This window comes from Heterocephalus glaber, unplaced genomic scaffold (genome assembly GCF_053883595.1).
Source record: "Heterocephalus glaber isolate CG9 unplaced genomic scaffold, H.glaber_assembly_v1.0 deba00000122, whole genome shotgun sequence".
Lineage (NCBI taxonomy): Eukaryota > Metazoa > Chordata > Mammalia > Rodentia > Bathyergidae > Heterocephalus > Heterocephalus glaber.
In genome coordinates this window covers 3363292-3386919 of record NW_028258138.1, presented here as the reverse complement: position 1 = coordinate 3386919, position 23628 = coordinate 3363292, and the positions used below count along the sequence as shown (strand labels likewise).

At 59.3% G+C, this 23628-nt stretch overlaps 2 protein-coding genes across 5 annotated transcripts in view; both read left to right on the top strand.

Annotated features, from left to right (window-relative positions):
- C2cd2 (C2 calcium dependent domain containing 2) overlaps window positions 1–14053 on the top strand; it is a 47098-nt gene extending 33045 nt beyond the window's left edge. For 3 of the 4 annotated variants that reach the window (XM_013071362.3, XM_004842448.4, XM_021256349.2), the window contains exons 12-14: window positions 754–881; window positions 2019–2328; window positions 10264–14053. In XM_013071362.3, the coding sequence (XP_012926816.2) occupies window positions 754–881; window positions 2019–2328; window positions 10264–10484 (659 nt within the window). In that variant the 3' untranslated portion in view covers window positions 10485–14053. Of the gene's footprint in view, window positions 1–753; window positions 882–2018; window positions 2329–4673; window positions 4710–10263 lie in introns of all 4 variants that reach the window. The other variant, XM_021256348.2, reaches the window with a different exon arrangement.
- Window positions 14054–22899: 8846 nt separating this feature from the next.
- The window catches only part of Prdm15 (PR/SET domain 15), a 38173-nt gene continuing 37444 nt past the window's right edge, over window positions 22900–23628 (top strand). The window contains exon 1 of the mRNA XM_013071363.3: window positions 22900–23097. The gene's annotated coding sequence lies outside the window, so the exon portion shown is untranslated. The remainder of the gene's footprint in view (window positions 23098–23628) is intronic.

Below are 23628 nucleotides of genomic sequence, written 5' to 3'. Positions count from 1 at the left end.
CAGCGGCCTGAGCCGACTGATTAGGCAGAGTCAAAGTGCACGAAGGACGCGGGCACTCAAGGGGCTGCTCACTGTGGCCTGGCACTTCGGGGGTTGTGGTCTCGGGTCCCCTCAGACAGGGGATCTAGGGTGTTTATTTTTGCACTAGTTACCAGTTTCCTCGTGTCTGTTTCCTGACGCTCAGGCTGCCCAGTAGTGGCTAAAGCAAACACGGACATTGTCAGCCGGGTTGAAATGCAGCCTGAGCGTTAGCGGCTCAGGGACGTGGTGGCCGGATCCCTGAACTGCTGCTCCGAGGGTGGGAGCCCTCAGAGTATGTGGGTTTATGGGTCAGAGAGGAGCACAGGCCAAATCTACACTTCAGGGCCGTGAGGACCCTTCTGACTCGGGCCAGGGAGCCGGGACGGGGCCTGGCTTAGCGGCCGGGTGTGGAGGGTTCTCCCGGGGCGACTTGGAGCTGCTGCTTTCTCAAGTACATGCTCGCTGTCCCTTCTCCTCCTGCTGTCCGCTCTCGCCTCTCCTGAATGGCCCTGAGGCAGAGCCCACGAGGGCTCCTCAGCTCCACCATCCCCCTGGCTGCCTGGCATCTCCCCTCCTCTTTTTGTGCCTTGAGATGGGGTCTCCATAGGGAGCCCAGTCCGGCCCTGAACTTGAGATTCTCCTGCCTTGGCTGCCCTCAAACTGGGATGGCCGGTGTCGCCACCGCGCCCGGCTCCCTGAGACGTCTCCCTGTTACTTCCCTCCCTCCCGCAGAGCTGCTGGTGCTGAGTGGGTCGGACCCTGTGGCTGAAGTCGCCATCCGACAGCTCAGTGAGTCCTCGAAGCTGAAGCTGAAGTCGCCCAGGAAGAAGAGCACGCTCATCATTTCAGGGGTCTCCAAGGTAGGCGGCGGTTGGCACTGGGGGACGGGCGCCTCCCGTGGGTTGTTTGCCTGTTTCCAGGGTGGCTTCAGGTGTCCGCCAGGGGTGCCCTGTGCGTGGGCGGGTTGGGAAACTGCAAGAAAAATCACAGACAGGAAGACGTGGTGTGAGCCTCCGCCTGGGCACCACCCGGTTTCTGGGGAACTTGGCTTTTTGCACATTACTCATTTCCCAAGCATTCACGTCTTTTGCAACTGGTATTTATCCCGTTATCGTGGAGAAGCGCTTGCTGTGGATGGCCTGTCCCCCGGCAGACCCTTGCTCTTCCTCCACGTTTCCTAGTGCACAGTGTGTGTGTGGGTCCGGTCTGGAACCAGGGGCTGGCGGGCTTTGGGAACCTGAGCACAGGTGGGGGCTGGGACCTCCCGCAGGGTCAGGGGGAGGGTGGCCTGGGGGACCCCAGCGCCGAAGGTGGGTCACCAAAGTGGCCGTCACGCCAGAGTGGGGCTCACGGTGCCTGCTCACAGGCACAGGACGTGGCCACCCGGGTCACGGTCTCCTCTCGGGCTGGCCTCAAACTCTCAGCGATCCTCCTGCCTCAGCCTTCCTAGTGCTGGGATCACAGGCATGCGCCACCCACTGTGTTAGAAATGCAATTCTTAAAAGGATACAAAGTAGCTGCCAGTGAATTCCGGCTGGCAGGTAGCATGAAAATGCTGTGGGAGCAAAGGCTGACAGGCTAAGTCTGAGACGCTGGGCTCACCTCCTCCAGGAAGGAAGGATCGCCCTCTCGTGCTGCCTCCGGAGCCCCCAGCATGGGTCCCATCCCGGGGAAGGGCCACTTGCTGCTTCCCACACAAGCTCATCCCCCGGCTCCAGACCCTCGGCCAGGACCCCGTGTCACATGCAGCTTGTGACAGAAGGGCCTTTTTAGCGGGCTGACTGCACCTGCGGACTCTTTAAAAGCCCCAGGGTGGAGGGGGCGGTGCTACACACCCTAATCCTAGCACTTGGGAGGCTGAGGCAGGAGGGCTTCTGTGAGTTGGAGTCCAGCCTGGGCTATGTTGAGAGACCCTAACTCAAAACAAACAAAACCCCGCCCCGACGCCGGCTGCCTGTCCTGGGCCTGTGCTCACCTGGACCGTGCTGTCCCGGCAGGCCTGCCTCTCTCAGGACCACGACGCTGCCCTCAGGATGGACCATTCGGCCTCCGTGCACAGCGCCCACCAGGACGATGGCCCGGCCACCGCCTCCGCCCCCCCTGCCGGGCCCGAGCCAATCCTGGTCCCCGCTGCCCTCGAGGGCCCACAGCCTGAGCCCGACCCTGAGCCCTGGGACCTGGAGAAGGAGGAGGTGGCAGCATGGAGCCAGCCCTGCCTGTTGGCGCCCGGTGGGGACAGGGATGGGGATGGGCTGTCTGAGAGCTCCCTGAGCACCTCGGAGCTGGGCAACGCCAGGAAACGGAAAGGTACGCGCTCTGCCGGGCACCCGGGGCTCCTCCCTCCCCTCAGCCTGGTCCCCGCCCCCCGGCCATGGAGCGGCGACTCTGCGATTCAGAGCCACCGGGTCCCTGCGCAGTCTGGGCCAGCGGTGTGGGGTGCCCGCCCTCTCCCTGCTGCCGCGCCCCGCCTGCCACAGTGGCCCCAGCCAGTGCCAGGGGCGGGGCTGGGCACCTCCCTCCCTCCCCAGGCCTGGCCCGGCGGCTGCAGGGCAGTCAGCTCCGGTGACCCAGCCCACTGCGCACCCTGCCACCGCCTCGCCTGCGTGTGCACGGCCTGACCCCGACGGGCCTCCGCCCCCAAGGCTCCTGCCGAGCCCCAAGCTCCCCCTCTTGTCTCGGGACGGTGTCCTTCGTGTCCCCTCCCCACCCAGCTGCTCCCTCATCCCGTGCGCTGCCTCCCCGGGTTCCACTGCACCCCCTTCGGCAGGACCCTGGCCCCAGGAGGTGAGCAAGGCAGGCCACCCGGCTCAGCTGTGCCGTCCTAGTCTGGAGACAATGTGGGGTCTCAGCTCTGGCCCCTGCCTGCTGAGTCCCCGAGGGCACAGGGCTGCCCCACCCCAGCGGCCTGCGGCTGAGATGCCCACCGCCAGGCTTGGCTGCATTCACTGAACCTGCCCGGGGAGTCTGAGTGCCCTGGGGCATCCCCGCCTGTTTTTTTGGTTTCTTGTTTTTTTGAGATAGGGTCTCACTTTGTAGTCCAAGCTGGCCTTGAACTCACAGCGATCCTCCTGCCTCAGCCTCCTGATTGCTGGGGTTGCAGGCGTGCGCCCCCATACCCGGCATCCAGCCTGGGTTTTGCTTCTTCTCCCCTGCTGCTCTTCTATGACCCTCGCCTGCCAGTGAACCAGGGACCAGGGAGGAGTTAAAAGAAAGAGGAAGAGAGCGAGAAAGGAGGAATTTCCCAGAAAGGATTCCAGCCCCTTGGCCTGCTTGCCCACTGCCGGCCTCTGGGGGGCTTTCCACGGGCTCTGACCTTGGCCTGGGGGCTTAGCGCCAGCCAGCAGTGACCTCGCTCCTGGAGCCCTCTGGCGCCCCCTGGCTGCGGGCCCCTGTGTGCGCATCCAGGCCTGCTCTGCCTGGGGCGAGAGAAACCCAGCCCGGGAGTTGGGCAGAGGGTGGTGGGGCCCTTCCCTGCCTCCCTTCCCTGCCTCCCTTCCCTTTTCTCCCCTTCTTCCTGTCCCCACATCCAGGCCGGCAGGTGGCGCCCTTTGGGCTCGGGGTGTTGGGCTGGCTCCTGGGGAGCTGGCGGCCCGGCCCCGGTTTTCAGTTCCCTGGATGCTGGCGCTTGGGAAGATGTTCAGCTGAGCACTGCTGCTTCGTCCACCCCTAGTGCTTCAGAAAGAGGCATTTGCCTCATTTTTAAAGTGTTTTCCTTCCTAGCTGGGCATCCTGGCCCAGGCCTGTCATCCCAGCACTCGGAGGCTGAGGCAGGAGGATCACCATGCTTTAGAGCCAGCCTGGGCTACATGAGTTCAAGACCAGTTTGAACTGCAAAGGGAGACCTTGTCTCAAAAAAATGTTTTTTCAGGGCCTGGGGGTTTAGCTTAGTTCTTCCACTGCCTGTCTCGAAAGCACAAGGTCCCAAGTTTGATCCCCAGTACCAAAAAAAATTTTTTTTTCCTTCCACTGTTTTCCAAGAGCTTTGCAGTTAGCCTCTCTATGAGACATCTGTGTCGTAGTTGCCAAATCATTTTCATTTTGCACCAAAAAACATTTTTCAAAATGGGTCATACTGGGAACGGCTCTGTGAAGTCTGCTCTCCTTTTTAAACTTATTTTTCGTGATTTACAAACTGCCTGTATCTTCTGCCGTAGCAAGGAGTCAGAGGGTGTCCATGTGTTTTGAATTTTTCTGGTTGGAAATTTACAGATTGTGATACCCAGCACAGGAACTCGATTCCCAAATAGGGGTTGACTTTTTAACAAGCATCGATAGACTCGCCCAGCAGCGGGGAGACACCTAGCACCCCTGTGCTGCGTCACAGGTGGTCGGTCACATGATCAGTCTTGGGCGGGGAGAGATGCGACCTTGCTTTGTAGTTCAAGGTGGCCTTGAACTCGCAGCAATGCTCCTGCCTCAGCCTCCTAAATACTGGGGAGACAGGCCTGCACCACCTCGCCCGGCAGGCGTGTTTTGCATAAAGAGCATTGGGAGGTTTGGGGGGGAACTGGAAAGTACAGAAACCAGCCAGTGTCTTGCACAGTGACTGAGCATGCGTGCGCGCATGCGCGCGTGATGCAGGTGCTACCAGATTCTCACTCTCTCTCGTTCTGGTTTTGCTCTCGCCTCCGCGCCCATCCCTCTAACCTCAGAGGATCGCGCCGCGCTCCAGAGCTAAGTCGTGCACAGTAAGTTCCTTCCGCCTTCTGTCAATCCCGCCGCCTTGCTGTGAGGAAGCGGCTCTCAGAGCCTGCGCTTTGCCCGCCGCCCCTCCGCCTCTCCACTCCAGCCTGGCCTTCCCAAGCCCGCCTGCTTCTCCGGGCTCCAGGGGCTGCCTGGGTTAGCAGGGCGCCTTGGTCCCGCCAGGATGGGGCGCTGCCTTGTGCCCCGAGAGTTGGAGCCCCTCACTCCGAGGTTCAGGTAGCTTGGGCAGTGTGTGATGGCAGACACAAGGGGACCCAGCTCCAGGCTCCTTGTGAGCTAGAGCTGCGATTTAAAGTCATCATTCTTTAATTCCTCCCTGTATTTGTTTATAGACTTCAGCCTTCTTGGGATTTTTTTTCTATGCTAGAATCAGGGAAAGGGCCTGGCGTGGTGGCGCACGCCTGTGATCCCAGCACTCGGGAGGCTGAGGCAGGAGCACTCAGAGTTCAAGGCCAGCCTGGGCTACCGAGGGAGAGCCTGTCTCCACAAACAGAATCAGGGAAAGACTTTTTTCTTCTCCCTCCCTCCTGTTTGAAAATCTGGATCACTTGCCTGGGCTTCATCCAGCCCCTCTGTGGACTGTCGCCCTCCCTGGCTGCTCAGCCGTGCAGATGTGTGGGGTGCCTGTGACTGTGGCCCTTCTGGCTCTGTTAGCATTTTTCTCAGTGTTTGCTTACTGCGTGATGACTGCACGCGTGCTGGGTTGCGTGTGTCCCCCATGACTCGTGTACAGAATCCGGGGAGTCAGGGCTTCCGCCTCTCACCAGGACTGGGGAGCCCTCCGGCACCTCTCTCCTTCTCCATGGGACACAGCGGCCACTGCGAACCCTGGTCACCTGCCGCGGGCCCAGGACTGCGTCCTTCTGTCTGTCCCGTCCCTGTCCCCTCCCCAGCTGATGGCGACCCAAAGTGCATCTCTCTTGTTTTTTTGGTTGATTGGTTGCTTTTCTGAGGCTGGGTCTCGCTGTGGAGCCCAGGCTGGCTTTGGACTCACGGTGACCTCCCTGTCTTGGCCTCCAGAGTGCTGGGATGACAGGCGTGGGCCACCAGGTGTGGCTCCAAATTGCACTGTGAGGAGCCTGCAGGCTTTGGCTGCCGGCAAGGTCTCACTCCTGCATCAGGCAGGCACAGAGGCCCCAGCTGCAAACCCGGTTGGTGTGAAGCTCCGTTCCATGACCATCAGATGAGCAGCCGGGGCACCAGTTCCCAGGGCAGGGAGCCTCCCGAGAGGCTGCCGAGGAACTAACTGCCCGTTCAAAGTTGGGGTCTGAAGTCTGGAGACCCAGGCAGGGCTGGGGCTGCCTTCTTGTAGTCGAGTCCCTTCACCTGATCGGGGCAGGCCCACCACACCATCCGGGTCATTTCCCTGTGGCAGGCACTGACCCCATGTACAGAACACCTTCACAGAGGCACCTGGCCCGGCATCTGATTGAATTCCTGGGTACCGTGACAGCCGTCCCTTCTCAGGGTGGGCAGACAGGTGGACACCATGTGGGTAGGGTCACCCACAGCAGGTGGGCCTCACCTGCTGGGCAGCTGTGTCCTGGGCATGGAGCAGATCTGCAGCCCTGCATCATGTGTGGCTCAAATCCAGTGGCACTGTTGTTCAGCAGGGCCTGGGGCTGAAGCCCAGGGTGGGTCACTCACCTAGCGGGTGCAGGGACAGGGGCTCCACCCTCAGCACCCTGGAAAGGAAATTACAGTGGACCCTTGAGTTACAACCAACCTGACATATGAACAGTTTGGGTTACGACTGGAATTTTAGTTTTAACTTATGGCCAAAGTCTTGAGTTACGACCTAGATGCCAGCCGCTTGTGCTCCCAGATGGTCTCAAACAGATTTAACCCTTAAAGGGTTCTAGAAAGAACATGACAGCATCCTCTCCTATGCGGGGTTTACTGAAATCCTGGGCCGGGGTCTCTCTAAGGACGCTGAGCTCCGCCTGTGTGCAGGAGAGAGACTGTGAAGGCTGTGGAGGAGCCTGAGCCCTCACTGCCCAACCTGAGTTACAGGCAGCCCTGGTGAATGAATCGAGGTCGCAAGTCAGGGCCCCTGTATTTAGGGAACAGTGACTTCCTCTCATGCTAGTTCTCGCTGCTCCCGTGGCTGGCGCCCAGGCTCTACCCTGGGTGGGTTTGCACCACCTGACGCCCCCACCCACCACACACGGGTCCCCTGCAGAGATGAACCCCGGACTCCTGCCCACCCACTGCCTCGCTGCCTCTCCCGGGCCCAGGAGGTGCCCCATGTGCCACACATCAGCCGCCCACCCGGCTGGGCCCTGCCTGACCCGCCTAGATCCCCCGAGGGCACAGAGGTGCCAGCGGTCTCCCGTCACCCTGGCCTGGGTGACAGAGACCTGGGCCCTGGAGGCTGCCAGGGGGACTGCGGGGGGCGCACTACCCTCGTGTCTGGCGCTGATGCTGGCCAGTGAAAGGGGGCTTGGGAGGACCGGAAGCAACCTGGCTGAGGAGGAGGACGGTCTTCCTGCCCGCCCTTCTCCCCACAGGGTGACCGTCCTTGTTCCGTCCTGGTAAGGCATGAGCCAGAACTGTAGGCGCTCATAGTTCGATTTCACTGAAGCAAGCCTCTATGAAGGCGCAAGTGTGAAAATTCTCCTTTCAGTACTGGGACACAGACGCCCGCCCTGTGTCCCCTCCGCAGTGGGCCACTCTCCTGCCCCCAGTATCAGGGCAGCGGTCCTTTGCTGGTACCTTGCCAGAGCCCGGCACTTCAGGTGGCCCCTGGTGGCTGTGTGAGTCACTTTGCCATCGCGGGTACAAAGTTCTGACCCGCAGGCCTCAGAGGAGGAGAGCTCTGTTTCGGCTCAGTTTCCAGGGCGTTCAGTCCATGGTCGGCTGGTTCCACGCCTGGTGGAGGAGAGCTGCTCACCCAGGGCATCGAGAGGCAGAGAGCAGGGGGGAGCAGGACGAGAACACCTCCAGGCAGGCCCCTCCTGCAGCACCTGAGGTGCAGGGATCCACCGGGCTCCAGGGAGCCTCCACTGGCCTCTGCTGCCGAGGACGAGGCCTTGCCCTGGCCCTGAGGCTCCCTTGCTGGCCTGCTGTGGGTCTCCCAGGGCTGTAACAAAGCACCACGAACTGAATGCTTTAAGCAACAGATTCAGGCCGGGCTTGGTGCGTGGTGGCTCACACCTGTAATCGCAGCGCTCAGGCTGAGGCAGGAGGATCGCAATTTAGTGAGGCTCTGTCTCAGAAGAGTTTCTTGGAAAAGGAGCTGGCAAGTTAGCTTGCTGCAAAGGCTCTGGCTCAGCCCGGTGACTCTCAGAGCACAGCTGCGCTGTTCCTCACTGCTGGAGCCCTGGGTCCAACTGATGTCCACGGGGCCGGCTCCTCCAGAGCCATCGGGTTTGTGACAGAGTCTGGCTTCTCGTAGGCTTGCTTGGGTCCCCAGGCTCCGTCCCCTGTCCCACCTCCTCCCTGCTTCTGTCTGTCTGACCCCAGGCCCTCCTTTTATAAGGACTCCACACCTCGTTGAACTCCATCCCCTCTGAGGACCAGCTCCACATAAGGCGCTTTCTGAGGCCAGGGGCTAGGAGCTCAGTGAGTGCACTTTGGGGACATGGCTAGGCCTTGAGCCGCCCCTGCTGCTCAGCCCGACGGAGGCTCCATACAGGACGCAGGGCAGGGACTCAGGGCGACCTCCCCTGCTGGGGTCCCGGCTGCTCTGCTCCCTCCCGGGCCTCTGTTCCCCTAGGGAGAGTGCGGCGCCTCTTAAGCTCTGCGGGAGCACTGAGCAGAGCCCTGGGGCCGGTGCCTCCTGGGCCCCCATCACCCAACCACGGTCCCGATTACCCCAGAGCCACCTCCAAGCAGGGGTCCCGTGCCTGGAGCCCCGGCCCTGTGTCCCGCAGGCCATGTGACACACGGGAATCAGAGGGGTGCTGCTGCACACTCCCACCGGCCAGGCCTGTCCTCAGAGGGGACACTCGGCCGACCTCACATGGGGCTGCTAAGTTTCCATGATCACCAGTCTTCCAGGGAATTGAATGACCCCAGGAACTAAGGGTTATGCCCGCAGTGGCATACACCAGGCCTGCGGGTGGGGCCTAACTCATTTCCACATCTTTGCTCTCTCTCTTCATTCTCTGCAGCCTCTCCAAAGCTGGCCGGCCTTGAACTTACTGTGTAGCCCAGGCTGGCCTTGAACTCACAGGGATCCTTCTGCCTCAGCCTCCTTCATGCTAGGATTACAGGCCTGTGCCATGTGATTCTTGAGAGGCTTTCACCAGATGAAATTCAGCCCGTTCCTTGGAACTCTGCAGCTTCTCCACATCTGCCAGTAGGACAAGGACTTTCACCTCTAAAGTCAGGTCCCAGAGTGGCATCTCAGGTGGCCGGCTCTCTCCCCGAAGTACATGCTGCCCACGAAGCACACCCTGTGCTGACACTGCACGCAGTGTCTGGAGGAGCCCCCTGCCCTCCTTCAGTAGCGGAGCTGGGTGTGTGCAGCGGGGCTGTCTCAGGAAGAGTGAGTCACCAGGCTGGGGATAAATCTCAGCTCCCCCGCAGCCCGTCTCCCGAGGAATCATTCATCCTCCACACAGACGGTAGCAGATTTCACAGGCTGCCTCGGGTGTAGGAGGTTCGGCCCATCTATGGAGAAGCAACACCACAGCTTGACCCTAATCTTGAGAAACCATTGGTGTTGATTTTTTTTAAAAGCTTTTTGGAGGCAAGTTCCCTTTTATGTAGTGCAGGCTGGCATTATGGCACATACCCGTGATCCCAGCACTCTGGAGGCTGAGGCAGGAGAATTGCTGAAAGTTTGAGGCCAGCCTGGGCTACATAGTTCAAGGCAGCCGCATGAGTGCAGGGATCACAGGTGTGCAACGCCCCCTCCAGCCACTCCTGTTGAAATTATTGCTGCTGCTGCTGCTGCTGCTGCTGCTGTTTTTTCTGTTCCACATTCTGCCAGCTGACATCCTACACAGATAGGTCAAATCATACGAAATCAGGGTCTTTCCTTTTTTCTCTTTGTTTCCCTTTCTCCATCCCTCCCTTTCTTCTGGCAGTGTGGGGATTGAACCCAGGTACTCTTGCATACTGGGCAAGCACTCTGTCCCCAAGCTATCCCTCAGCCCAAAACTGAGGTTTTGTAGGTTGACAACAATCACATTTCCTGTGGCTTAGTGTACACACACACACACACACAGAGTAAGATCTGGAATTATTTTTTAAAAACCCTTTCAGTCCCAGAATAACAACTGCTACTTAAGTTTCCTGAGCAAGCAAGCCCCATTGTTCTTGGGGTCCCTCACTTGACTTGGGGTGCAGGCTCTGTCCTGCCCCAGGGAAGGATGGGCAGAGATGGCTGAACATCTGGCTGGTGGGAAAGGCCTCGTGCCGTGGACGCCTCCCCCCGGGCCGGGCTTTCTCCTCCGCCTCAGAGTCTTGCCTGAAGCTGTCCGCCTCCCTCCCTCCCTCCCCGCTGGACGCTGGGCTTCCACTTCCCCGTTCCCTGGCCAGGCTCCTTCCTTCCAGCACCCGGCTGACAGTACTGTGCTCGTCCTGCAGGAGGAATCCTTAGGAAAGGCGCCAAGCTGTTCTTCCGCCGGCGGCACCAGCAGAAGGACCCGGGCATGAGCCAGTCGCACAACGACCTGCTTTTCCTGCAGCAGCCTGAGGGGCCCCGCCGGAAGGGCAAGACCCTCACCCGCATCCTGAACAAGAAGCTGCTCCCTCGCCAGCGGGGCAGGGACGCCGTGAACGGTTTGCCCGGGGAGCCTTGCACGTAGCCCTCGTGGCCACTCCTTCCTCAGGAAGCCGAGGACGACTGACGTGGGCCTGCCCAGGAGGGAGCGGGTGCCAGCCGATGCCCAACACCTGCCTTCTTGCTGGGTTCCTTCCAGCACTCTGGGCCTAAGCACCTGGCATCTTCAGCTTTGGCCAAAGAGGGCTGATGGCCCAGTATGTGCCAGGTGCCCCCCAGGACCTGCCGGCCCTGGCTTGGGCCATGCTCCAGCCTGCTGTGAGGTTCTTCCGGAAGGAGAGAAGCACCATGCTTTGTGGGGCTGCAGTGGGGCAGGGCTGGCACACCCACGCTGCCCCCAGAAGAGTGCTGGGCTCCACGCCTGACCGCATGGGGAGGAGGAGCCCCACGCTGTCCCTGGGCACCATGTGGGTGGGACACGGCCCTGGTCCTCTGCCAGAACAAAAACATGAACCTGGCCTGGAGGACGGAGGTGGGGCGTGGTGGGATTTTTTTTTTTTTTTTTTTTTTGGTACCAGGGATCGAACTCGGGACCTTGAGCTTGCGAGGCAGGCAGTGAAACCACTGAGCTAAATCCCCGGCCCTAGTGAGATTTTTGATAAACACAAATTATGATAGGAATGGAAATGCTTCAACAAATATAGGAAGGCTTCTGCCTTTGACATTAGCCATAGAACTTGACCTTGTATGCGAGCCCTGCATCAGTCCTATGCATATTTTGCTCAACACTTCCAAGTTTCCCCAAGCCGACTGGCTGCTGGAGATGCTCTCAGGCCAAGTGGATTTACATTTTTCTCTGGCACATCAAGCGCAGGATGCCTAGGGGACTGGAGACAGGAGGTTTGCCTCCCGTCTGCTTGTGCAGCAGGCCTGGCACAGGAAGCCGGGGCAGCGAGCACCAGCTCACCAGGTGCACATGCGTGGATCTTGCCAGATATGGCTGACAGCCCAGGAAAGCCCGTCAGGGCTGTAGAGGAGGAAATGACCTTGTGTCTTTGGGTCAGCCTTAGGAATGCAAGCTCAATAACAGATGGGCCGACTCGCAGGAGCTTCTTGGGGCTCTCCTGGATTACACTGTGCACAGCGCTCCTAGCCACGTTTTGGGGTGTCCTTCAAGGGGCACACGGTTTTCTGTCCCTGAGCACCGAGAGACCGCTTTCCCAGCCCAAGGCTGGTGCTGTCCAGTCTGCTCACAGCGAGCACTGCGCTTTGGCCCCTTGACAGTTCCTGCCAGGGGACGAGCAGGTTGCAGGGTGACTGTCCTGCAGGTGGGGGCCTCACAGATTCAGCTTCTGGAGCTGGGGAAGGCTGGGGGAGGCCCGACTCCCAGCATGGGTCGGGGCCCAGTTGTGCACCCCTAACACATTCTGGGGAAACCACCGGTGGTGAGCAGATGCCTGGAAGGAAGCCCAAACAACAGCACTTGTGTTTCTTTCCTGTTTTGGAGGGACAGATTCGAAAACTACACTAGAAATTTTGCTTTCAAATTCACAGAGTTACGGAGTGACTACCACGACTTTGTAACTACTGTTTTTATTTTTTTGTTTTGTTTTGGTTTTTTTGGTACTGGAGATCGAACCCGGGACCTTGCACTTGCGCGGCAGGTGGCAGCACCACTGAGCTAAGTACCCGGCTCTAAAAAGGCTCTTTCTAATTTAATCATTGTAAAGTCCCCAAGCCCCCCACACACACCTTGGCAAGCTAGTGTCCCGAGTCAGAGACCACTCCTTACCTCTGTGAGTGGAGGGTCCCCTTAATCTTTCCTCGTACTCGAAGTGTTACTGTCACGTGCTGGCAGAACTTGTGACATACAACAAACATTTTTCTTCTTTTCTTTCTTTTCAGTACTGGGATTGACCCCACAGCCTTGCCCATGCCAGGCAAGTGCTCTACCACTGAGCTATGCTCCCAGCCCCAGTTTTCAAATGTTAGTTTGAAATAGGCTGGCCTTGAACTTGGCAATCCTCCTGCCTCAGCCTCCTGAGTGGCTGGGGTTAGTACGGGTGTGCACCATCTCGCTGAGCTTACAAGGCTTTAACCCTGAGAGGACACGATGTGTCAGAATTTCAGACCCTGATCAGAAGTTTTTAGTACAGACCTCGTTCCCTTTTTCCAAAATGTCTGGAGGCCAGAAGTGCTTGATGTTTCAAGGTTCTCCTGCCTGGAATGTGTGAACAGCCCTTCCTGGCTGATCATCCTCTAATCTGAAAATCCAAAGCGCTCAGAAACCTGAAACTTCGTGAGTGCCCTGGTGCTCGGAGGGCTTCTGACTTGGGAGTTTTGCGTTAGGGACGCCCTGCCACCAGTTTCCGCGGTTTGGTTTGGAAGTTCCGTATGCTGGTGTTTGAACTTTCTGCTCCTCGCTCTCAGACAGACAGAGCTGTTTCAACCATCCTGCTTCCTGCAGTGACCTGTGTGCCCTCCACCAAGTGGCCTTTTCCCTGTGACAGAGATCACTAGTGTCGCAGAGGGTGACAGACACCAGAGACCGCAGGTGGCCTCGGGGCCCCTGAGAAAACGGGCCATCCTGAAGCTGTGAGGCCCCACTCCTAGCGTCCCCCGGGGGTCTGTTTTTCAGTGGTGTAAGGTGTTTGTGTCACAGTGCATGTCACTGACAGTAAAGATGGGGTCATGTGATGTGGGACATGCTAACAACGCTGGTAGGTGGGTCACCTGCCACGAGTTTTAGTGGCTTCAGGGCTTTTGTGTATTTTTATTTCATCTTGATGAAATTTTTTGCAGATTAAATTTTAAAAGCAATTCCTCCTGGACAGAGATACTGACACGTGTTTGTGTCTTTGGAAGCAGGCAGTGGGGTAGTTGGAATGAGCCAGCCACCCCCTGCCCTGCTTTGTTAAGGGGCTGTGAAGAGGCCTTTCAGGGGAGTGTTGCATTTTCATGTACCAATAATGAACGTCCAGACCTCCTGTTCCAATAGAAAACCTGCTGTGAGAAGGGTCCACACGAGCACTTTATCTTAATCGAGCTTCAAGTTTGAGTTCAACACCAGCCCTAGATTCCTCACCATGGCTGCCTGCCTGGTCTTCACCCATCTAGATTTCTGGCTGCATCTGCCAAAGAGAGCCTGGGACTTTCTTCTTGAGCAGAAAGGGAAGGGTCAGTTTGCATTGCTGCACCAGAAAGCGGGTATTTTGTAGGCCCTGGTGGATGATGGAAGTCCAATTGTCCACCTCCGGGGGCCAGAACCCAGGCCTCAGTTGGGACCAAGTTGGATGCCAGGCCCTGTCTCCACCGCCCCAGATGGGGAGGCAGCAGAACCCCAGAACCGCAGGGCTCTCTGCTGATCCCAGGCTGTGGCCCCACTGTCCCCAAGCCTTCCGCTGTGTGCTTTTTCTCCAGTGCTGGGTCAGTCCCACATCTAAAGAGAAGAAAATGCAGGTTCCCAGGGCAGAGGCCTGGTGTGACAAGGCATGCGAGTGGCCATCAGGCTCCATGGAGGTGACGGAGCCCCAGCAGCACTTTACACACGATGACCCCACCCCGCACTGTGTCCCTGGCCCCACAGGTCCCACCGGAGGACTGCAGTGTAGTTTGAGCAGTCGTTGGGAGAAATAAACATGCACATAGAACACAGCACACTGAGTGGTTTCTGCCGAGCCCTGTGCGTCCTGGGAGTCCTTTGGGTGCGGGGAGGGTCTGAGTCACCCTCTCTGTCCCTGCATGGGGCCCCCATCACAGGCAGCTGACCTAAAGGAGGGGCAGGTGGGGAACCGTCTGTTCAGTCTTAGCGCTCAGCAGAAGACTTTCCTCCTGACATTTCCCCCATTACTAGAGATTGAACCCATGGCTGTTGAACTCAACTACATTCCCAACCCTTTTTATTATTTTTTGTTGTTGTTGTTTTTGTTTTTTGGGTACCGGGGATCAAACTCAGGACCTTGCGCTTGCAAGGTAGGCACGGTGCCACTGAGCTAAATCCCAGCCTTAATTTTTTATTTTGAGACAAGGTCTCACTATGTTGCTCAGGCTAGGCTCAAATTTGCAATCCTCCTGCCTCAGCCTCCTGGAATGCTGGGATTACAGGTGTGTGCTAAAATCACACTTTCAGAAAGAGAGCTGAATTGTGGACACTCACACTGGGGACTGTCTGGGCCTCGGTCCCCCAGTGGCAGAGCCTGGCAGGCCTGCTGCGGGGCACATCTGCAGAGCTAGCAGGGTGCAGCTCAGACTGCCCAACCACGTGGGAACCCACGTGATCCAAGAGGACCCCTGCTGTCCACATCTGCCAGGGCAGGTGGCCCAGGTGGGGACAGCAGCCGGCCCAGCTGTGGGCACGACTGGTCTGGGCAAGGCTGCCAGCACAGAGCTGCTGAAGGCCAGATGTGTCCTCGCCGACTAGCCTTCCAACCTCACCTGCTGTGGGTGCCCTCGGGAATGCGGGTCCAGGCCAACCTGCCTACACTGCCTGGATGCAGCCACATTAACCTGCCTGCCTGAGTCAAGTGCAGAGGTTAATGACTGTGGCCTTACATGGTCTTTCCCGTACTTTAGGGCTGCCTGCAACAGGCAAGAATATCATAGTAAGATTCCATGTTTTGCACACAGTAGGAATTAATTTATTTGCTAATAGTCGTCTTTTCTCTTTATCTGTATGATAAAAATTAGATTAAAAAGGTAGAGGTGAGCAGAGAAGTGGCTAAGGACATCTATGATGCCTTTTTTTTCTGAGACAGGGTCTCCCTAGTAGTTCAGGCTGGACTTGAACTTACTCTGTAACCTAGGCTGGTCTCGAACTTGTGGCGATCCTCCTGCCTCAGCCTCCCGAGTGCTGGATTGCAGCACCACGCCTGACTATGATACCTTCAACAGGAGTTGAAGTTACACCAACCAAGGGTGCTGGTTGGCAAAAGCAGGGCTGGAGCCCCATCTGGTGTGTGTTGGGGGAGAACAGTGTTCCTAGGAGGGTGGGTCATGGAAGCCCGTCCCATTGAAAAACAGTTACAGGGCCGGGGATTTAGCTCAGTGGTTTCGCCACCTGCTGCGCAAGCACAAGGACCCGAGTTCGATCCCCGGTACCAAACAAATAAAGTAAAATAAAATAAAAATAAAAACATTTACAGTCGGGGACGGGGCTTTAGCTCAGTGGTTCTGCTGCCTGCCTTGCAAACACAAGGTCCCAAGTTCGATCCCCAGTACAAAAGAAAAAACCCCCAAAACATTTACAGTCATTTTTAAAATATCACACCTGCCTACAGACACACACCTGTCACTAGACGCAGCAACTTAGCCCGCTGATCGACATCTGTCATCCGTCCATCTGTCCGTTCGTCCATCACCTGTCTGTGGCAAGGCCTTGGGATGTTTCGCTGAAACCCTCCATGACGCACCTTCTGTGGCAGAGGCCCCGGGAGCCCAGGACGCTGCAGTTACTAAGCAGGGTCACCCGTCATGGTCACATGGGTCCCTTTCCCCCAGCAGCCTTCAGAGCTGGGCATTTCTCCTCTTCTGCCCGGCTGGAAGATGGTGCGTTGCGTTAGTGCTCTTCGTGAAGGACACTGGATGCTGCAGGCCTGGGGCAGCAGGTGGCTGTGAACCCCAACCCTGGGCCGTGCAGTACGTATAAGAGGAAGGACTGAAGGTGTCTTTCGCTCCTGCTGTGACTGTCACTTTTATCTGTAAACTACCTGCTTGTGCTTGTGGGTGCTGCTGGGAAGTTAGTATGGGGCGCCCAGTGGGGCATTTTGGAGTCAAGAGATCGCCCCGGTATCCGGGACGGTGGTGTCAGACGAGTGTGGAGGGGGCGGGCAGCATTTGGACAAAGACCAGAAGCAAGAGTGTGGAGGGTTGGAGGGCAGGCTGCGGGGAGAGTGCCGTGCCAGCCCAGAAGGGACCGAGCAGAGGGCAGACCTGGCCAGCGGTCCGGGTCCCTGGCAGACCCTGGGGAGGCGAGAGGGCCGCCCCGCACCCTCCACTCCGCTGCAGCCTGTTTGCCCACAGGCACCCCGGGCCGCTTGTCCCCAACCTACACAGGCGTCTATCTGCAGGGGAGCCCCTGGGTGTGGGACCCTGGGGTCCACGGCCTTGAGATTTCGTGGACAGCCACGGGCTCCGGGCGGAGGCCACGGCCCACCAGCGGCGGCCAGCAGAGCGGCACTGCTTTCTTCCAAGTAACGCTCTAAACTCGATCTTCGCCAATCTGATGAATGGACGCGGCCTTACTGCAGTCTTTGCACGTGCGCTGCAGGCAGGAGTCGACACCTCCTCAAGAACCGCGCCTCAGACGCTCATTCCCTACGGGGCGGTTTCTCCTGATTCGCCAGCGCTGGGCAGCTCGTTCCGGCCGCCGGCGAGGGGCTTGGCGTGGACGCGGGGCCGCCAGTGCCTCCCGCCGAGCCAGAAGCAGCCCTAGGCAGGGCAGCCCGCAACCCCGGAGCCCGCTGGGCCGGCGGTACCCGCTCCCAGCCCCGCTCCAGCGGGCAGCTCCGGGCCGCGCCGCCGCCCGCCGCACTACAACTCCCAGGATGCCGCGCCACCGCCCCGCGGCTTCCGGTGCTGCGCAGTTTCCGGAGCGGATCGCAACCTGGAGTCCGGATCCGGCCCCGCTCGGCGCCGTCCCGCGCAGGTAGAGCCCCGGGCCCCGCCCGCCCGCCGCCCTGGCCCCCGCCCCGCGCCGCCCCGGCCCTCGCCCGCCCGCCGCCCCGGCCCCGCCTGCCGCCCGTGCCCGCGCCCGCGCCCCGCCGCCCCGCTCCGGCCCCGCGCCGCCGGTTCTTTGTCACCGCGCGGCCCCGGGCGCCGACGATCGGAGTCAAAACCCGGCTGGATTTCCGGAGCCGCTCCGGGATCGCCCCGCGCGCCCGCGCCCGGTCCCGCCCGCCCCGTCGCCCACCCCGTCGCCCGTCGGCCTGGCCTGGCCCCACCGCACCCACGCCCACGCCCACGCCCGGCCCGCCACGCGCACCGCCGGCCGGGCCGCGTCCAGGCCGCTGCCCGCTCGGGCCCGGCGTCCACCTCCTCCGCGAGGCCGGGCCCAGCACCCACGCCCACCGCCCACGCCAGGCCCAGAGGCCGGCGACGCCCACACCGCCTGGATGCCGTTGTCCCGGCCCGGGCACAGCCGTGGGGAGCCCGCGAGGGCCCTGGGCCCCCAACCCCTTTGGGGTGTAGAAAAGCAGATCGGGTGGCGGCTCCCAGGACCCTTTGCTAATTCCTTTCCTGAATGTTTGTGGCCGAGAAGGTGGGGGAGGGCTAGCAGGTGACACGTGCCCTCCCGGGAAGGGCTGGGCGGGTGGGCACGGCCCCGTGGGCCCCAGTGTTGGGGGTGAGTTTGACCCCGGTTGGAGAGAGCTACCCCTGGGCAGGTGCTTCCTTGGCCTCGCCCCTGTGCAGCCCCCATTTCCACGCCCTGGAAGTGACCCCTGCCGGGAGAAAGTGGGAGCATTTGGGAGCATGGTAGCGGCAGGCTTGTGGCGGACACGCGGACCGTGCCTGTGCGAAACCTTCAGAACCCGCATTCGCCCCAGCCGCTCCTGGACCCAGGTCCACCCGGTAGGCGTGGAGAGCTGCGCTGACCCGAGGGTCCCTGCAGGGGCGAGGGAAGGTGACCTGGCCCTGTGACCGAGCAGAAGCGGCGGCCAGGACAGCCCTCCCTGGAGAGTGCAGCCACGCCTCACTGTTCTCAGTGCCGGATCCCTCCCTGGCCACCTTCTGGTCCAGACCTGACTGTCACCTGCTCCACATTTTCCTGGCTCCCCTGCTCGATCCCGGCCTCCCAGGGAGCCGATCTGGTGGGATCAGACTTGGGATTTTCAAAGGGAAAAAAGCTGAATTTTCTTCTTTAGAGTTTTTGTTCTTATATCTGACTCCTGCTTTGCAAAAGCATCGTGTTCATTTTGGAAGCAGCTGTGATGCTTGTTTCTCCAGGAGACAAATTAATAAATTAAGAAGTCACCGCCACTGCCAGGCACCAGTCCCCCTCAGGATCACTGGATGTGAGGGGGGCCCGGTCCCCGAGCTCCCGCATCGTGTTTCAGTGTCATTGGAAAGGACACAGACTTCAGGGTGGTTCACGGCTGCTTCCAAGGTGTGGCAGTGTGGACAGCACCTGTCCCACTCCCCTCGAGGTGTCTGTGTGCGCACAGGGACATTTAAACGCCCACAGAGATACGTACTGAGCGCCTAGCTGTGGCCGGGAGGGGCAGGGCCTGGTAAACCCAGTGGGCAGGCAGGTGGCACAGGCAGTGTCTGAGGAGGGGTCTCTTGAGCAGAGACTCATGCTATGAGGGCCTTGCTGGCCATCAGGGTGAGCTTGACCCAGAAGCTGCCGGCAAGGCCAGAGGTCCTGGCTGGAACTGGGCCGTGTCTGTAGGGTGGGGAGTGCCCAGGCACTGGCGAGCACTGAAAATAGAGCCAGGCCCTGGAGCTGCTTCAGGGACCCAGCAGCAGGGACAGGAGGTCCTGCCTGGGGCAGCCCGGCAGCGGGGGCCCTGGTGGGGAGGTGGGAGTGTCTGGGACCGCCCTCTGCCCAGAAGCCATTGGCTGCCTGGGTTGGGGGGGCGGAGCCTGCCCTGGCCTTCTTGCCCCTCTGCTGCTGCAGCTCAGGGGACTGTCCCCAGCCGTGGGGTGGCCATGGTCCTGAGTGCAGCTCGGAGAGGCCCCGAACACCTAGCCCTGCAGTTCAGAGCCCCACTGAGCCTCTGTGGCGGGATGAAGGGGGTGGAGAAGGCTGAAGGAGGACAGTGTCCCGTCCATGGCTGAAGGAAGCTTTCCACTGGACAGTTGTCTCCCAGCCCGAGACAGACATGTGTGACTGGCCAGCCGTGTCCAGAGAATGCAACAGCTCAGTCTGGAAGGAAGCAGCCCGGCTATGGGCCCACAGCCCCGACGCGGATCCAGCTCTGTGCACTCATGGGCGTGGAATAGCGAAGTTGCGGTGGGCGGTGGGCGTCAGTCACTTGCACACACGTGTGTTGGGTGGGGACAGGCGCTCAGGGAGGTGTGGCTGCCTCTGAAGACAGTTGCTGGCTCATCGTGGGCTTCGGGGTCAGCAGCTGCTTTCTCAGCGAGCCAGGGGAGTTGGTTGTGGGCGTCAGTGCTCATAGCAGGGTGGGAGTTAGGTCCTTCGCAGTGTTGGATCCCGGATGAGGAGGGTGCTGTGCCCGAGATGCAGCCTGCATGTCTTCTGGGTCGGTGCAGTGGCAGCGAGGTGGGGAGGGGCCGTGGGGTGAGTGCCTGTGCAGAGGGAGGGAGAAGAGAGCCGAGGACTCCAGAAGGGGAAGGAACGTTCAGGAAGACAGGGTGTCCAGGGCGGTCCGCCCTGTTACAGGGGCGCGCACCTTGGCTGAGCACTGTGGTGAGGCTGAGAGGATCCGGGGTTGCCGCAGTGGGAGCAGAGCCCCACCTGGAGCCCCACACGCCCTCTGTGGCCTGTGTGGCGTCTTGAGGCGCTGGGAGGAGCAGGGAGGAAGGGTCTTTGGGAAACGTGGGTGGGTCCCAGTTTGCTGGCCTGGAGAAGGTTCTGTCTTGGCCTGATGCTGCCCCCAGTGGCCAGCCTGCAGGTGTGGGTATTGCAACAGGCCACTCACCCTGGGAGCCCGCCAACCTGCCCCCTGGAGCCTGCCTGCCAGAGAGGAGTCACAGGGGGCCTGTGACCCTCACATGTACACGTTGCCAAGTTAGGCCGCTCACCTTCGCTGTGAGCAGAGCATCAGGGCTGCTTCAGCACTGTGTTGGGCAAGACGTGTGCAGCACCCTCCTCCCCACCGGGCCGCTTAGTTCTGCGTCCATTGGGAGAGCTCCAGTCCTCCTGCTGAAGCCCATACGGCCCACTTTCCCTTTTTAGACGGTAGAGGACCCTGTTTTCTCTCCTTTGGAAGAACCAAAAGTGAAGTCAGAAATCCAGATGCCATCTTGGAAGAAGCTAAGAAGTTCAGAACGAGAACAAAGGAGAAATCAGAAATAATAATAATAAAAAAGAAATCAGAAATAGTACCAGCCAGGTATGGTGTCACACACCTGTAATCCCAGCACTTGGGAGGCTGAGACAGGAGGATTGCTGTGATTCGAGGCCAGCCTGGGCTCGAGACTCAAAAAACAAAACAAAAGAAAGTCCCAGCCAGGAGAGGTCAGATCAGGGCAGATAAAGCAAAGCCGAGCTGGCAGAGGGCTTTGGGTGGGAGTTGCACCCCGGGCTTTGCTGGCTGGAAGGAAATCAGATGGGCAGCTGCGGGACTGGGAGCTGAAGGCTGATGGGACTCTTGTCTCCGAGTGAGAGTGCAGGTGCCCAGGCACGGGTCAGGACAGCCCTCCCCAGGGCCACGTCGCCCCAGCGGAGTTACAGCAGGTGGGCCCGGAGCTGGAGCCTCCCTGCAGGGTCCGGGGCCCAGAAGTTAGCGTGATGGAGACTTGGGGACTGGCATCTCGGATCGGCGGGATCTGGGCTGCACAGACAGGGGCGGCCCTGCAGTGTAGACAGAGCAGCACTGAGGGGCCGGGGAGGCACTTCAAGGGTGGGGCTGGCAGTGGCCTGGAGTTTAAACGGGTTCGAGGAGACTCAGACAAGGTGTAGTCCAGCCCTGGGGTACAGATGGGGAAACCGAGGCCCAGGGAGTGCCCGCAGCCCCCATCTCCAGCATCCCATGGCTGATGGTGAGAGCAGGTGCCGGGGCGCTGCCGGAGGCCAGCAGAGGCTGGGATTCTCCGGCCCGCGGGGCGCCAGTGTGTCACCCCTCCCGGAGCCAATCTGCCACCTGCGGGCGCCCTGCAGTGCTTCCATCTTGTCACTGAGCCGTGTCGAGCGGGGAGGGCGGCCCCTCCTGCATGAGCAGAAGTCCCTGGGCCCCCAGAGCAGGGCTGGCTTCTGAGCGCCGGAGATGCGGCTGTCCAGGTGAAGGGGGCTGGGAATACACACCAAATCGCCGAGTCCGAGGGCAAGAAACTGCTTCCGAAATTTATATTAACTACATGTTGAAAGTGTAATATTTTACATATATAGGGTTAAATAAAATGTGATTAAAATGGCATATTTGAATCTTCCAAGATATTTTATGGCTATAGACAAGATCTTATTGTTGTTTGTTTTGAGACAAGGTCTTGCTGTGTAGTTCAGGCTGGTCTTGAACTCATTATGTAGCCCAAGCTGGCCTCAAACTCACTGTGATCGTCCTGCCTCAGCCTCCCGAGTGCTGGGATTGCAGGCGGCATGCTGCTTTTTGACCGCTGTCAAAAAGCCATCAGTACTGAGCCATCAGTAGTGCTAAGGTAGCTGGACACGGACAGACACAGTGTGAACCTTGAACTCCCTTGAACTTTCCGTGTGAATATCCCTCAGGGCCTTGTGCATGACAGGCAGGCTTTCTGCTACTGCACGAGCTCCACCCCAGCACATAAAGATGCTGGGTTTTTATTTGCGGTGCTGATCAAAGCCAGGGCCTCTTTTTAGGCAAGTGCTGCTCCACCCGCAGGCTCCATCCCCAGCCTCGGCTAAGCACCTTCTGGAGTGATGGAGCCAAACTGGAGAATGCACTGCTGCTGTCAGACTTGTGCAGGAAACACAGGCACAGGCTTGGTGAGCAGATCTTAGATGGCACACCGGAAGCGCAATGATAAAAGCACTCAGAACTAGCCAGCCCTGGGTCCTGAAGACTTCCTTCTGGTTTTCTGACAAGTTGTAATGTTTCTGTCCTAAGCTGGGGTGCATTTTGCGTCAGTTTTCATGAGACTTGAGGTCAAGGTTCATTCTTTGGTCCATGGGCGTCCACCTGTCCCAACCCCGTCTGCCTCCCCTGTTGAGCTGCATCTGCCTTTGTCACAAACGAGCTGGGCACTCGGGCGGGTTGTCTGGGCTCCCCATTCTGTCCACTCCTGCACTGGTGCCAGAGCCTAGTTCTTTCGCTCCAGCCGCCTTTTTCAGAGTTGCTTCCATGCCTGCCACCCCATGACCTGCGCGTAGTTGGGTCGTGGAGGACCTGCGCCTGAGCTAGGGGCTCGCGCCCCGTCACCGTCTGGCCAGGTGTCCAGGCCTCTTCCTGACACTTGCCGTGCCCTGGCTTTCTCCATGCCCTCGCTGCAGTTGTGTGGACTCCTGGGCTCCATCACGTGCCTGGGAGGACTGTCCCGAGTGGACTCTGCAGAGCCAGGTGGGGCCCAGGCTTCCTGTTTCCAAGAAATTCCAGGCAGTGATTATGCTGCTGCTTCCTGGTCCAAGGACCACATTTGGAGACCCAGCGGAGGGAGGCAGGTTTCCCAGGACTGATGGTTACCATGGCGATGCTCACTTTTCCATCCTTTCCTTTTGCCTGAAATACCATTTTTTGCAGTCCCTTGTTCGGGGACTTCTCACGGGCTGTGGGAGTCTGGGGTGACTTCTACAAAGAATGTTGGGAGCATTAAGGGGTGGCCTTTGTCAAAAGAGCAGAGACTTTGGATATACAGGTTTGTTTGGTTTTTTTTGGACAGAGTCTCCTTATGCAGTTTAGGCTGGCCTTGAACTCACAATGTAGTCCAGGGTGAACTCACACTGATCCTGCTGCCTCAGCCTCCCAAGTGCTGGGATCACAGGTGTGCACCACCATGCCTGGCTAAGCAGACTTTGAAGATGCACCATCTTGCTCCTCCCTGCCCGGGTCCTTGTGCTTAGAGGACTGTTTCGGAGGCCACGCTCGGAGGACTGTCCCAGTCAGGTACAGTACACGGGTGTAGTGAGAGGCTAAAACTCCAGGTCGGTTTCCTGCCCTCTCAGTTTTCCCTGTAGCTTCTTCCAAAGCCATCTCAGTGGGGTTCTACTCCTTGTGGCCCTGCGTGGAGGGGACGTGTCCTTGGGGCGTGGAAGATGTGTCTGACCGAGACACAGAGCAGGGCAGTTCTGTGCCAGGGAGAGGTGACCGAGCCAGGCCCAGGATTTATCTAGGCCTCCAGGACCAGCGAGACCAGAGTAGACTCCCTTTTCCCACCTTCATTGTGATGAGTTTTTGGGGGACCCTATTCTGCTGGGGTCTGGCTGCAGTTTGGGGGTGGCCTCGTGCCACCCTGTGTTTCCACTGCAGACCCTCCTGACCAGGGCACAGCAAGTGGGGTTGACATCCATGAAGCATCTGCAGGCCTGCTTTGCTAGGAAGACACCCAGCAGTTTACCCAGAGGGGCAGGGCCAGAAGGAGGGTGCAGGAAGGATGTGGGGTGGGGATGATTACTTGGTGGCACAGACTGCGCTTTT